The following is a 12796-nucleotide window of genomic DNA, read 5'->3' on the forward strand; positions in this document are numbered from 1 at the left end:
AAGTACAGGGTGATAGTTGGACGAATGGTTAAGAAAGATTATTTTAACAGAGGTGGGAGAGGGAGAAGAGAAGAAATATGGGTAGAAATACAATTACCTCCCTTTTCAACTTCATAGTAGTTTCCCTCCCTGCATGCCCTCCCCCCAAACTTTGAATTAAATTTTAAAGAAAAACAAAACTACTGACTGCTTAAAATGAGTGCTTTTTTTGAGAAATACTAGTACATTTCCCATCAAATTTGGACCCAACTTTTGGACACTATACTTCATTTCTTATCTAACATGGGAATATGCTCTCCTATAACAGTTTATCAACTGTAGCCACCGTCAGTGAAAGATAACTAAGGCAATCATATGTTGACAGTGTCAAAGATCTACATAATAAAAACTGTGGTGTCGAATTACTACTCTCCCATTTTAATGCTAAATTGTAATGTTTAGATAATTCAAGGAAAACTAGTTGTTAGTGACAACATATTTTTTTCCCCACCAGTAAAAGCAACTTATTTTAATTACTAACAAAAACAAACTAGTCCTTTTTCCAGTGTTGCATATAAAAATAGATTACTTTGATTTTAATGAAGTATATAGGAAACTGATAACCATATAGAAAGTGTTCAGGAACGAATATTAGAAATAATTGTAAAATTCAAAACAAACAGTATGTCTTGTCAAAATGAGGAAGATGCAGGAAATCCAGATTCCAGGCTGAAACGGTAACCCTAATTCACTCTGTGCTGAAAGAATCACCCTACTGATGCTAGGGCCTCAGAGGGAACCACTACAACTGCAATTTTTAATAAAGAAAATAAAAATTAAAAAAGAATAATTAGTCATGGAAATGAATGAGAGCTGAGAATTTTAGTCATTTACTGAAATAGACTAATGCCTCTATATTTAGCATTTCTTCAGTTAACTGTGAAATAAGCTGCACTTAAGAGATTTTTCTTTCAAAGCAAATTTTAACAAGAGAGACCATAGCAACTCAGAACAATGTAAAACAATAAATTTTAAAGATTGCAGATACTATTTCAGAAAGGTTGTGGTCTCCAGTTTATGTGGTTTCTGCATAACAAACATTTGCTGTAAATGGTTAAGAACTATCAAATTTTGAGTCTCTTTTGTAAGACTACTATAAATAGAAAAATGACAGGATTGAAAGGATTAAAAGGGAAAACTGCTACAATTCCAGGTTCCTGAATTTTTTTCCAATAATGGGGATAAATCTTAACAAGGAGTGACTTGAACAGGCTCCTTTACGCATTTGTTATTGCCTGGCTTCATCATCTCTCCTAAATACCCAACATGCATGACCATCTCACCTACCACTGGTGATTCAATAACTTTCCTATGACAACTACAACAACTGTTTACATGGAAAAGTAATATGAGCAACATATTTGTGTTTTACATTCTTTTAATGTTACTTAGCAGTTGCAAACAAGGAGCCAGCACCATATACTGAGCCAGTCCTCCATAGACCACCAGAATGCATCCGCTGGGGTTTTTGTCTGGAATGGCAGGAAAAAGGGGTAATGGCTCCTTTCATGGTCTTGTCCCCCACTCAGGGCTAAGAGATGGGGGAGAAACACCTAAACTAGTGGGGCTCATGTAAGACATTGGCCCCTGTGCATCTGGAGAAGGGTAGATGAGCCCTGTTTCTCTGGCCGGAGCCCCGTCTTGCATCCAGTTTAGTAGATCCCACTCCTGGGATTAAGGTAGGACCATGTTTTTTTGGTTTGCTATTCGCATTGCTTTATTTGGGATAAGGAAGGAATGTTTCCTTCACTGCCAGAGTGACTGGTACAGGACATGTTTTTTCCCTTCCTCAGAGCAGTTCAGGGATCCAACAGGCTAAGTCAGAATGTAAGAATCAAGATATCGCAACTTAACAGGTGGCAGGTGTCCAGTGCAGTTACTTGCCCCATAAGGGGTCCAGTTCCCTGATAAACCAGAATTATAAGTGGACTTAAGACTATGTTTACACTGGACTAGGTCTATACTGGAGCTGGAGGTGTAATTTCCAGCTAGGGGAGACATACCTGCACTATCTTGAAAAAACGAATTAAAACCATGGTACCAAGTGTGGAGGAGTGGGGGGATGACAGCAGCCTCCAACCAGGTGGAAATAATTAAGGAAGGAGCGATGACCTGCCCATAAGAGTTATTGCCAAATAGTTCCCAGATGAATTGAAGATAGTAAGAGTTGCAGCCTAATTCAATCGCATCCCTTGCCACTTGTCTGTCTACTTCATCAGTGTGTGGGACAAAGTGTATATTACTGCTTTTCTACTGCTCAGCTTTAAAACGTTCATCTACTCACTGAAGCCTATTTCATCCTCACTTTACCATTTTTTAGCCTCTAACTCAGTAGTTCTCAACCTATTTACCATTGTGGGCCGTATATGCAGCTTTCTATGTGTTACGTGGGCCGCATCCACACAGTATATATACTACTACTAAGATTAGTATTTGTTATATGACAGCAATACAATTCGAATCGATATAGTACCTTTCATTTCAACACTGGCAAATATATACCAAGAGAATTTTAAATTAGTAAAATAAGTCAAAAAATTCATCATTTACTGTAAGAGTGGCATGGCATGGTGTACTGCCACCCTCACTCCCACGCTGCTGCTGGTTGTGTGGCTGGGCCTCATCCTGCTCGGGGTGGGGGCTTGGGGACACGGCTGATATCGCTGGGCCTGATCCTGCTGGGGAGCTAATGCTGAGTCCGATCCTGTGCGCCCCATTTTTACTCTACCCTCCCGCCCCCAAACTGGTTCTGTGCCTGGGGCAAGTGCTCCTCCCACCCCACCCTAGTTACAGCCCTGAGGATGTCACATGGGCCGCAGCAGTGTGCTGACTGGGCCATGGGTTGAGAATCACTGCTCTAACTTCTTTCTCTGCTAAGTCACTAAAAAACACATTTCTGATAGCTGGTGATATTTTAACATTTTATACATGCATCTCAAAAAAGGCATTTTGAGCAAGAACATCAGATGAGTAAAAAGAAGTAATTGAACAGCTCATTGATACACTGAAATATTCAACTATACACTGGTGTAATGATCTAAATATAGTCTACATATTTTAATATAATGCCTCTTATATACTTACTGTACAGCCATCATGCTAGTTTCCATTGCTGAATCCAGCCTTCCTTCATCTGTAATCTCTGAAGCCACTCTTTCTGTTTCAGCTGGGAGATCAGGTGCACAGGCTTCACAAGATTCTGAAGCTGTAGGTAAATAAGCTGATGGAATAAAATTACTGCTTCTCATCTTATTCACTTCTTCTTCAAGTTTTTTCTTCTCTTCAAGTAATCGAGCACGATCTTCAGAAAGTGTTTCAATCAAATCTAGATGATAATAGAAACATGTAAAGATTTTTATTTTAAAAAAAGCAGCTCAGGATATTATAACAATTCTTTGGATTGAAACTGAATGTAGACTATTTCAAAATCTATCAGTGTTCACAGAATATTTACTTACCCTTATCCCTTTCCTGCTGTTGGGTTATTGTTTTTAATTTGTCACTAAGATCATTTATTATGTTTTCTTTCTTCATTTTTTCTCTTGTCAGCACGGTGTTAAAATTGGTCTGAAAAATCAGAAATAGCATAGGTAGAAGTAGTACAGTCTAAATGAAAGCAACACAAGTAAGACAGAAAACAAGGAAGAACCCACAGTATTGTCATTTGCAGTTTCCCAAACTAAACTGAAAGGCAAGGAAATCAGCTTAAATAAGTACATTTTTGATAAAAGGATACATATACTGGAAATGTTTCCCTGCTTGTTTTAATTGGAGTTCAATTATGAGGGCTTTTGGGTTAGGACTGGTTCTAATTTTGTTTTGTGAGATGTGGTGTACATTTGTAGTCCTAATGAAATAATCACAAGAAATATATTAGGTGTGAATAAGGCCCTTTGTATTCAAGAATACAATTAAATTAAAACACTGAATCTGTACATTTCTGGTTCTTGACAAATCCAGTAACACACTGTTCTCAGAACCAGTTATTCTTTAAGACTAGAGTGGATGCTGTAGGATCTTGTACTAAACCAAGTTATTTACAATTAGAGATAAGCAAAATGTGGTATTCATATGACCACATTAAAATATTAATACTTTGAATGAACTTGAAATAGATTTCAAGGCACTGCATGAAGTTTTGGAAGGCAGTATTTCCCAATGCCAAGCAGGTGTTCAGACTAATTAACACAAATTAGTAAGAGTCCTGACTAATTAGCACAAACTAACAACTTTTAACAAAACAACTGCTAGACAGTCTCATGCAATTATTTGCCCATGTCACCCTCCTCCATGAATCACTTCATTGGCTTTCCCTTTCTGCACTGTATCAAGTTCAAGCTTCTTGTCTTCACTTTACAGCTTTCCATTCAAATCCCCATCACCAACTAATAACCTAGTAGAGGGGCAACTGGAGGTAGTCATTACATAATAAAAAAAATTAAGAAATGAAACTAGACAGATGTGTGCCAGTCATCACCTTGACTTGTTTAGTAAGCTGTATCCCTTTCCCTCACAAGTCATCATCTATCTGCATACCTTAAAGGTGTAAGCTCTTTGGGGGGCAAGGAATTTGTCTTCCCTGTGTCTGTACAGTATATAGCACATTTTGGGTGCTACTATAGATATAATAAAGCAAACTTCATATAGTTCACTACAAACTAAACCAACAAGTAATTTTCTAAAGATACTGAACACAGATGAATAAAAACTGCCAAAAAGGTTCAGTGATTGCTATACCAATCAGATACATTGCTGCTACAATACATTTTAAACAGGAGGAAAGATGCTACATTTTGTGGGATTTGCAGCATGTGAAAACAAACTGCCCCGAAAAAAATGAAGAGTGGAGATTGTAACAGAATGCCATCAGGGAGATCTTTCCTCAAATGCTCTGCTGCTGATGGGAAAAATGGCATGCTATGTATTGACACACTAAGGTCAGAGAAATCTTATAAAAGTCAACTTATTGTACAGAATGTTATTAATTATCATCTGTTCTATGGCCATGAAATCTTAATTAAAATCCTCTAAAAAGGACACATGGATGGGCAGTGACATTCTGCACTCCATTCACAGCCTACAACACTGAAAATGAATGTAGATGTCAAACACTTCTATATCTGTTAGTGCTCAGATTATTTGCTGTGTAAGATCTGCTCTGGTTTCAGTATATTTGCACACCCACATTTTTAGAAAATGTTCATTTGTCCATGAAGATTCTACCCACTTCTCCTCTTTCTGCCCCTAGCAATTGATGGCTATAGTCCAAAAAGCTGGATGGCTCAAATGACTAGAAATAGTGCTGTGCCTCAGTCCTTGTCCCATACTGATGTTGCTGAAACCGGAAGAGGTGCTCAAGTGGAGTTCCCTTTTCAATCTATTAGTGAGAGGAAGCTGCAAGGCAGGGCATGCTCCACAAAGAGTCTTTGACTTTGTAACCCTCACTTTCACCCTTGGTCCACCAGAGCCCACATTTGTTGACTTTCTAACCATGCTGCAAAATCAATTGTTTTAAAATACTTTTGGGGATGGTAGGAGTTGGAGGATATTTTTATGAGACCAATCTTATTTTGGTGGTTTTGTATTTTAATTTATTGACTAGCATAGGATGGGTGCCTAGAGCGATGTTTATAAATCTACAGTGAAATACAAAGTTGGAGGTTCGAATTGATTCTAAAACTCAGTCTCTACCTGAACTGGCTGTTTGGGAACAGTCATGTGATAACGAACTGCTTGGTGTTGGAAAGAGAGAGTTTAATATTGCTCAGAGAGACTTTGCAGTTAAGTTCGATGGCTCATAAGAAGTTACGTTTAATGGAGTTTACCTTGGAGCTCAAATTTAGCCCTCTTGGCTGGAGAAGAGTTATGGTAACACGAGCTTATAGAAAAAACAATGACATAGTAACACTTCCCCTAAACTGGATTCCTTTCGCCCAAGTCCCAGAGAACGTGCTTATAAAAGTCCATTAAGTTCCTGAACCATGAAATGTAATATAATTTTATATAATATGTTGTCAGATGACAATCTGAATTTAGGAAGTACCAGATGGCAAACTAGAGATAGCAAAAATCAAAAATCTCTAAAATCCCAGAAAGAACATATCAAATTTGATGACTCCTTTACCTGCTGTTCTGCAGTCAGAGACATTCTAAAGTTTTGCATTTCTTCATTCTTTCTTTTCTCTTGCTCTTCAAGTTGCTCCAAAAATTTTATTTTCTCTTCCTCAAGTTTTTCTTGAAGCTCAATAACCAAGCTTGATGCAGCAGATAATTCAATGGAAGGACTTTAAAAGAAAATTTTTAGAATTTAAATATGTATTACAGAAATACAGTTCAAGAACAGATAAACACAAGCAAAGAAAAACCTGATGAGTCCCTGCTCCAAAGATAGAGCAGTGGATATGCTTGTCCATTACAGTCATTGTTCGGCTACATGGACATGGCCTGAAGCCATGAAATATGAAGCAACAGCACTGAAACATGGACACCAAAGCTAAGTGTTTAAGTCTGTAAGCATGAAAGTGCTAAAAATAGGCATTATATTGCTGAAAAGTAACACTAAATTGCAAAGCAAGCTTTGAAGTATAGGAATTAGATGTCAAAACAAGCAGCAAAGCATTGAGAAATAAGTCTCAAGAGACTGAGGATAGTCACTGAAAGTCTTTAAAGTGCTGAAGTGAGCTCTTCTTTATTAATAACAGACTGGCTGGAAGACTGGGACATAAAAGAGACAGCTCCTGAGCATGTTTCATTGATGGTGCTCAAAAGGAACTGACTAAAAGGTTCCAAGGGCAGAAATTCAGCTTTGAGGACTGTGGGCAACTGCCAGTAAGCAGTCTGGTTTACATTCCGTATTATTACTGCTGTCCTTAGGGATGAAAAAACTTCAGAAGCTAGGGAAGTCCTGAGAAACTGAAATTCAGGAGTGAGAATCCTGGTGGACTGTATCTTTAGAGATACATGCCTTTCCCACTGCAATCATAGAATGTGCCTTTTTAAAAATCTAATTTCCATTATACAGTAACACCTTTCTTCAAAAGCCATTTGAAAGAATCAACAAAAACTGACTTCTCAATGAAGATAGTCTTCTAACATAAAAAGGAGTCGAAATTTAATCAAAATGGGGAGATTGAGGCAATCTCTTTAGACAGGTTTTCTAGTCAGGGTGATGGTCTCTTGCACAAGTTTCACAGAATATTTTTACATACTTTTTCAGTGTTTGTGCTGCTGTCAAAACTTGTTGCTTAACAATGCTGTTAGAAATGTACACAGACGTGTTAAAACATCTAAGTTAAACATTCCCTCAAACGGTACAAGCCAGGGATGCAATTCAAAATTTCCTGCCACTCCTAAATAAAGGGTTCATTTATTAAACTCTATTTTTAGATTTCAAGCCAATCACATAACTGTAGGAGCAAATAGTAATAGAATAGTAACAATTATGACTGGGATGAGGTAATAGTAATTTATGCCTGAACAGAAGAGCTCACACTATGGGGATAAGTTTTGCAGAATTTATTCTTTTTAAAGACTTCTTAAAACAAAGAACACTAATATAAATGTCTTTTGGCATTGTAACTTAACAGCTGGCACTTTTAAATGTATGGAAATTGGTATGAATACCATCCAGCTACTGTGAAAGGTTGATCTGTCAATCATGACTACTATAAAAGTGGTTGTTACAGCATGCTAGTGGAGCCTCTCTAGTCCCACTTTTAGCAATTATTCATGCAAAGCATGGGAGATGCGACTCATGGAGGAATTAACCTACATTAAATTATAAATGTTTTACAATTTGGCTGATTTTTCTTAATCTTACTGATTTAGGTTACCAGGCAGACAGACTGTTTAACTCATTGTTTTTGTCACCTTGTTTTTGATCCACTGTATCACACTGAAAGTTATTTGGTTTTCCCTGTGTGACACAACTGAATATTCTTCCTCACTGTTATATAATTAGAGCCCTATTTGAATCACGGGATGATTGTCAAATAATTGTAGCTGAGTTGCGGACAAGACATGGAAAATTGCAGAAAAGTAATAACGGACCTTTATTAATTGCAGTAATTTGGAAAAGCCAGGGAAGACCTATTTGTTTAAGAAAAAATTGCTTGAACAATATAAGCACTCAAATATTATGCTTGCTAATTGTTTTTGATAACGAGACATTTTGCTGCAACTATATTCCAGTCATTAATGCTCAGGGCTGACAGCCCAAGCCTCAGCCACTGACAGCTCAGATAAATGGGGTTCTACTTTAATAATGGAAGAAAAGTGTGTGTTGTAAACCTCAAAATATATGCAAAATTGTGGACTGTGCAAAGTAAGCTAATTAAAATCAAAACTGCGATGGAAGCCTGATATTGCAGGATTTGCAATATCACAAATTAAGTAGGGCTTTATATATAAATTCTAAACTTGTCAATGTTCAGAGAATACAACCTAATTGTGACAGACACCGCTGGAGCCCTGCTGCTGTTACTCCGGAGCTGCGGCAGCGGGGCTTGGCCGGCTCGGAGCTCTGGCCGTCGTGGGGAGCCCCGGGCCCTTTAAATCACCGCTCGAGCCCTGCTGCTGCCACCCCGATATAATGGGGTTTCACCTATAACGCAGTAGGGATTTTTGGCTCCCGAGGACCGCGTTATATCAGGGTAGGATGTAATTCTGAAATACGGAAGTGCACTCAGATAGCAAATACATGCCCTATGATTAAAGGAGCATTTGGCATCCTCCTTAAGAAGGAGACAAGGATGCTTTCTTAATTTCATATGTACTTTAAAATGAGACAAAGAACAATAAATCATTCAATGGAGCTTACAACTCATTCCCCTCGTTGACGTATATACCAGAATAAATAGAACATCTGGTCAAAAAAGTAAGAATGGGCTTTGTCCAAATTATGTATGTATGTACGCATACACACAAGTGCTCCAAAATATTATTTAAATGTGAAAAGTGATCGTGCATAATCATAATCTGATTATGTAGTTTAGACCTTTTTCTTGTCACACCTATGTATCAATTTCCATCATCAATTTTCACTTCCACCATTTGGTAAATGGATGCAGCAATAGGAAAAGGAGGCAGGGGAGCATTTGGTATATTTCCCCTTATTTCTTTTTTGCAGCCAATTAGTTTTGGGGAGGGTTTTCTGTTATTTTTAAAAAGTCAGAAGGAACCAAAAAAATAGGGTACAAGTTCAATTTTTAAAAACTGTTTGGCAGATTGCTTTCAATATCCCTTAAAACATATATACATGTTTACCCTTTGTTCCCAGAAGCCGTTCACATTTCCTCATGAGTTTAAACAAATATAATACATACACCTCTACCCAGATATAACATGGTCCTCAAGAGTCAAAAATCTCACTGTGTTATAGGTGAGACCATCGAACTTGCTTTGCTCCCGCTCCCCCGTTCCTTGTTCCCTAACCGCCCCCTCCAGAGACCCCTGTCCCTAATCACCCCAAGGACCCCACCCCCTACCCAACCCCCCTGCTCCCTGTCCCCTGACTGCTCCAACCCCTATCCACACACCCCGCCCCCAACAGGCACTCACCCACCGGCAGCGGCAGGAAGCAGAGCAATGTGGCTCCAGCCTGCTCCACTTCGCCATCTCCCAGCTGTGGCGCTCCGCTTCCTCCTGCTACTGAGTTTGGGGAGGTTGGGGAAAGGACGCCCCCCGTACTCACCTGCGGAGGGAAGCGGAGCGCCGCGGCTGGGAGCTGGCGGAATAGAGCGGGCTGGGGCCGGGCTGCTCCGCTTCCCGCCGCCGGTGAGTGGGGAAAGGATGCCCTCCACACTCACCGGCGGCGGAAAGCGGAGCGATGTGGCCCCAGCCCGCTCCGCTTTCCTTGCCCCAGCCCCAGCCATGTCACTGGGGGGTCGGGTGGGAGGTGGGGAAAGGTCCCGCACTCATCTGTGACTGGAAGCAGAGTGCCGCGTCTGGGAGCTGGCGGAGTGGAGCGGGCTGCTCCACTTCCGCCGCTGCCGGTGAGCGTGGGGGGGATCCCTTTCCCCAACCCCCCCTCCCCGAGCGACATGGCTGTGGCCGGGGCGAGGGAAGCGAAGCGGGCTGCGCCTGGCCCCCCGTTAATCCCCTTGGGCCACTCTGGGGCTGCGGGGCCCCCAAAATTGCTCCCCCACAGCTCCTGCCTCCTAGACCCTGCAGAGGGGGGAGCCCCTGAGACCCTCTGCCCCTTATCCAACCCCTCAGCCTTGGCCCAGCACCCTTAACACGCTGCTCAGAGCAGCATGTCAGAGCTTTACTGCGTTGTATGCGAAACCGTGTTATATCAGGTCACGTTATATCGGGATAGAGGTGTATTTTGCTTAAATGTATTTGACAGTAAGAAAATTTTCTGTACACAAATTCAAAACAAAGTCATTTTTCCTATTCTTTTCAACCTATAAGTCTATATCTTCTCCACCACCAAAAGCATCCAGTTTCCTGATCCTATTTTCACAGTCCCATAGTTCCTGTATGATTTCATATGATTTACTTTTGAAAACCTGTGCTGTCTCCTTGATCTGCATGGTTTTCCCAGATTTCTCTCCTTAAGCCTTTATCAACTGTCTCCTGTCCAGCAACTTACCATAATTAGTCTTCTATTTCCTGAAAAAAAAATCTCAGACATTGCAGCATTGCTGGTTTTCTAGAAGCATGCCAATGTCTAACCTAAGCCATATTTTTCCAAAAAAACAAAACCAATCTGTTGTATGTAATTGATAAAACTAAAATAAGACCCCAGGCCTTAGTTTAATTTCAAGGTACAAGGGTATACATACTATTTCTTTCACCCACCCTGTTGTTACACAAGAATTACAATACAACATTTTATAGTCACAGACTGTCTTTGTCTTGCTTTTGTTATGTTTGGTGTTCTGGCTCTGGGCAGTTTTTCTGAATTGGCTCCAGCATTGCCAATCTTATCTTGTGTCCAAATTCTTCGATAGCCTTATCCGGCCTTCAACTTTCCCTTTTTTCTGCTCTAACTCAGAAGTAGTAAGTCCAGGCATGTGGAGAACTGCTACATGTTATGGCCATGCACAGCTTCCTAAAGTTTTTTATCCAATTACTGACTCTCCTCTCTTTATCTGGACCCTGTCTGAACATCTTTGAATTTGTTCATCCTATTCTGACCCTGTTTTCCTTCCTATGCTGACTTTGTGGTCCATGTAGCCGAGTGTCACACACATTATTCCTGAAATCTTTTGTTTTAATACACAATAAATAACAGTCTCAATTGTTTTAGTACTGTTTTTCCACGTACAATCAGAGAGAGTGAAGGACAAGAAAGGGGATGCCAGAAAATATTTTAAGGTTTTAGTCAAACCGCACTGGAATTATATCAGTATCATAATAGTATGGAATGAATTCATTTACAAATGACATTTTTGCTAATTTGAAGTAGTTTAACAGCGTAAGAACAAAATTTAAACATACTCCTGGGGGAGTTCTGAGCCACTGCACGCACACAGGAAAAAACAGTTACCTAACTTTTCATAACTGTTGTTCTTCAGGATGTGTTGTTCATGTCCATTCCATTATAGGTGTGTGCACGCCAATGTACACAGTCAGAGATTTTTGCCTTAGCAGTATCCGTAGGGTTGGCTGTAGCACCCCCTTGAGTGCTGCGCTCATGCATTGGTATATTAGGCACTGCCGACTATGTCCTCTCAGTTCCTTCTTGCCGATTAATCCGACAGAGGGGTAGAAGGCCGGCAATGGAATGGACATGAGCAACACATCTCAAAGAATAACAATAAGGTAAGTAACTAACTGTTTTTTCTTCAAGTGTTTGCACTGGACATTAGGAAATTTAGACTTGAAATTAGACGAAGGTTTCTAACCATTAGAGGAGTGAAGTTCTGGAACAGCCTTCCAAGGGAAGTAGTGGGGTCAAAAGACATATCTGGCTTCAAGACTAAGCTTGATAAGTTTATGGAGGGGATGGTATGATGGGATAGCCTAAATTTTGGCAATTAATTGATCTTTGATTATTAGCAGGTAAATATGCCCAATGGCCTGTGATGGGATGTTAGATGGGGTGGGATCTGAGTTACTAGAGAATTTTTTCCTGGGTGCTGGCTGGTGAGTCTTGCCCACATGCTCAGGGTTTAGCTGATTGCCATATTTGGGATTGGGAAGAAATTTTCCTCCAGGGCAGATTGGCAGAGGCCTTGGAGGTTATTCGCCTTCCTCTGCAGCATGGGGCCCAGGTAACTTGCTGGAGAATTCTCTGCACCTTGAGGTCTTTAAACCATGATTTAAGGACTTCAATAACTCAGACATAGGTTAGGGGTTTGTTACAGGAGTGGGTGGGTGAGATTCTGTGGCCTGCATTGTTCAGGAGGTCAGACTAGATGATAATGGTCCCTTCTGACCTTGAAGTCTATGAGTCTATGTCGATTCCATTCTAGGTGATGCACAAGTAGTATCCTCAGAGGTGGGCTTGGAGTTCACAGTCTAGCGGCTTGAAGTACTGCTCTATCAAACCAACATCATCCCAGGCCTGCTGAGCGAGTGTGTAATGGGACGTGAACATGTGGACGGATGACCAGGTGGCCGCCCTACAGATGTTCTGGATAGGCAGTTGGGCTAGGAAAACTGCCGAGGAGGCTTGCATCCTGGTTGAATGGGTGGTTACAATTGCTGGAGGTAGCATCTTTGCCTGATCGTAGCAGCAGCGAATGCACGCAGTGATCCAAGAAGAAATTATTTGAGCCAACGCAACGAACAATTGCGCCGACTTGCA

At 40.5% G+C, this 12796-nt stretch overlaps 1 protein-coding gene across 13 annotated transcripts in view; it reads right to left on the reverse strand.

Moving 5' to 3' along the window:
- RB1CC1 (RB1 inducible coiled-coil 1) overlaps positions 1-12796 on the reverse strand; it is a 195718-nt gene that overhangs the window by 35901 nt on the left and 147021 nt on the right. For 12 of the 13 annotated variants that reach the window (XR_010598864.1, XR_010598863.1, XM_065585532.1 and 9 more), the window contains 3 exons: positions 6164-6323; positions 3498-3606; positions 3124-3364 (listed from right to left, as the gene is read on the reverse strand). Coding sequence is in view for 11 of the 13 variants with exons in the window: in XM_065585532.1 (XP_065441604.1) it covers positions 3124-3364; positions 3498-3606; positions 6164-6323 (510 nt within the window). In the remaining 2 variants the exon portion in view is untranslated. Of the gene's footprint in view, positions 1-661; positions 788-3123; positions 3365-3497; positions 3607-6163; positions 6324-12796 lie in introns of those variants that run through there. The other variant, XM_065585540.1, reaches the window with a different exon arrangement.

This window comes from Chrysemys picta, chromosome 2, assembly GCF_011386835.1.
Source record: "Chrysemys picta bellii isolate R12L10 chromosome 2, ASM1138683v2, whole genome shotgun sequence".
Taxonomy (NCBI): domain Eukaryota; kingdom Metazoa; phylum Chordata; order Testudines; family Emydidae; genus Chrysemys; species Chrysemys picta.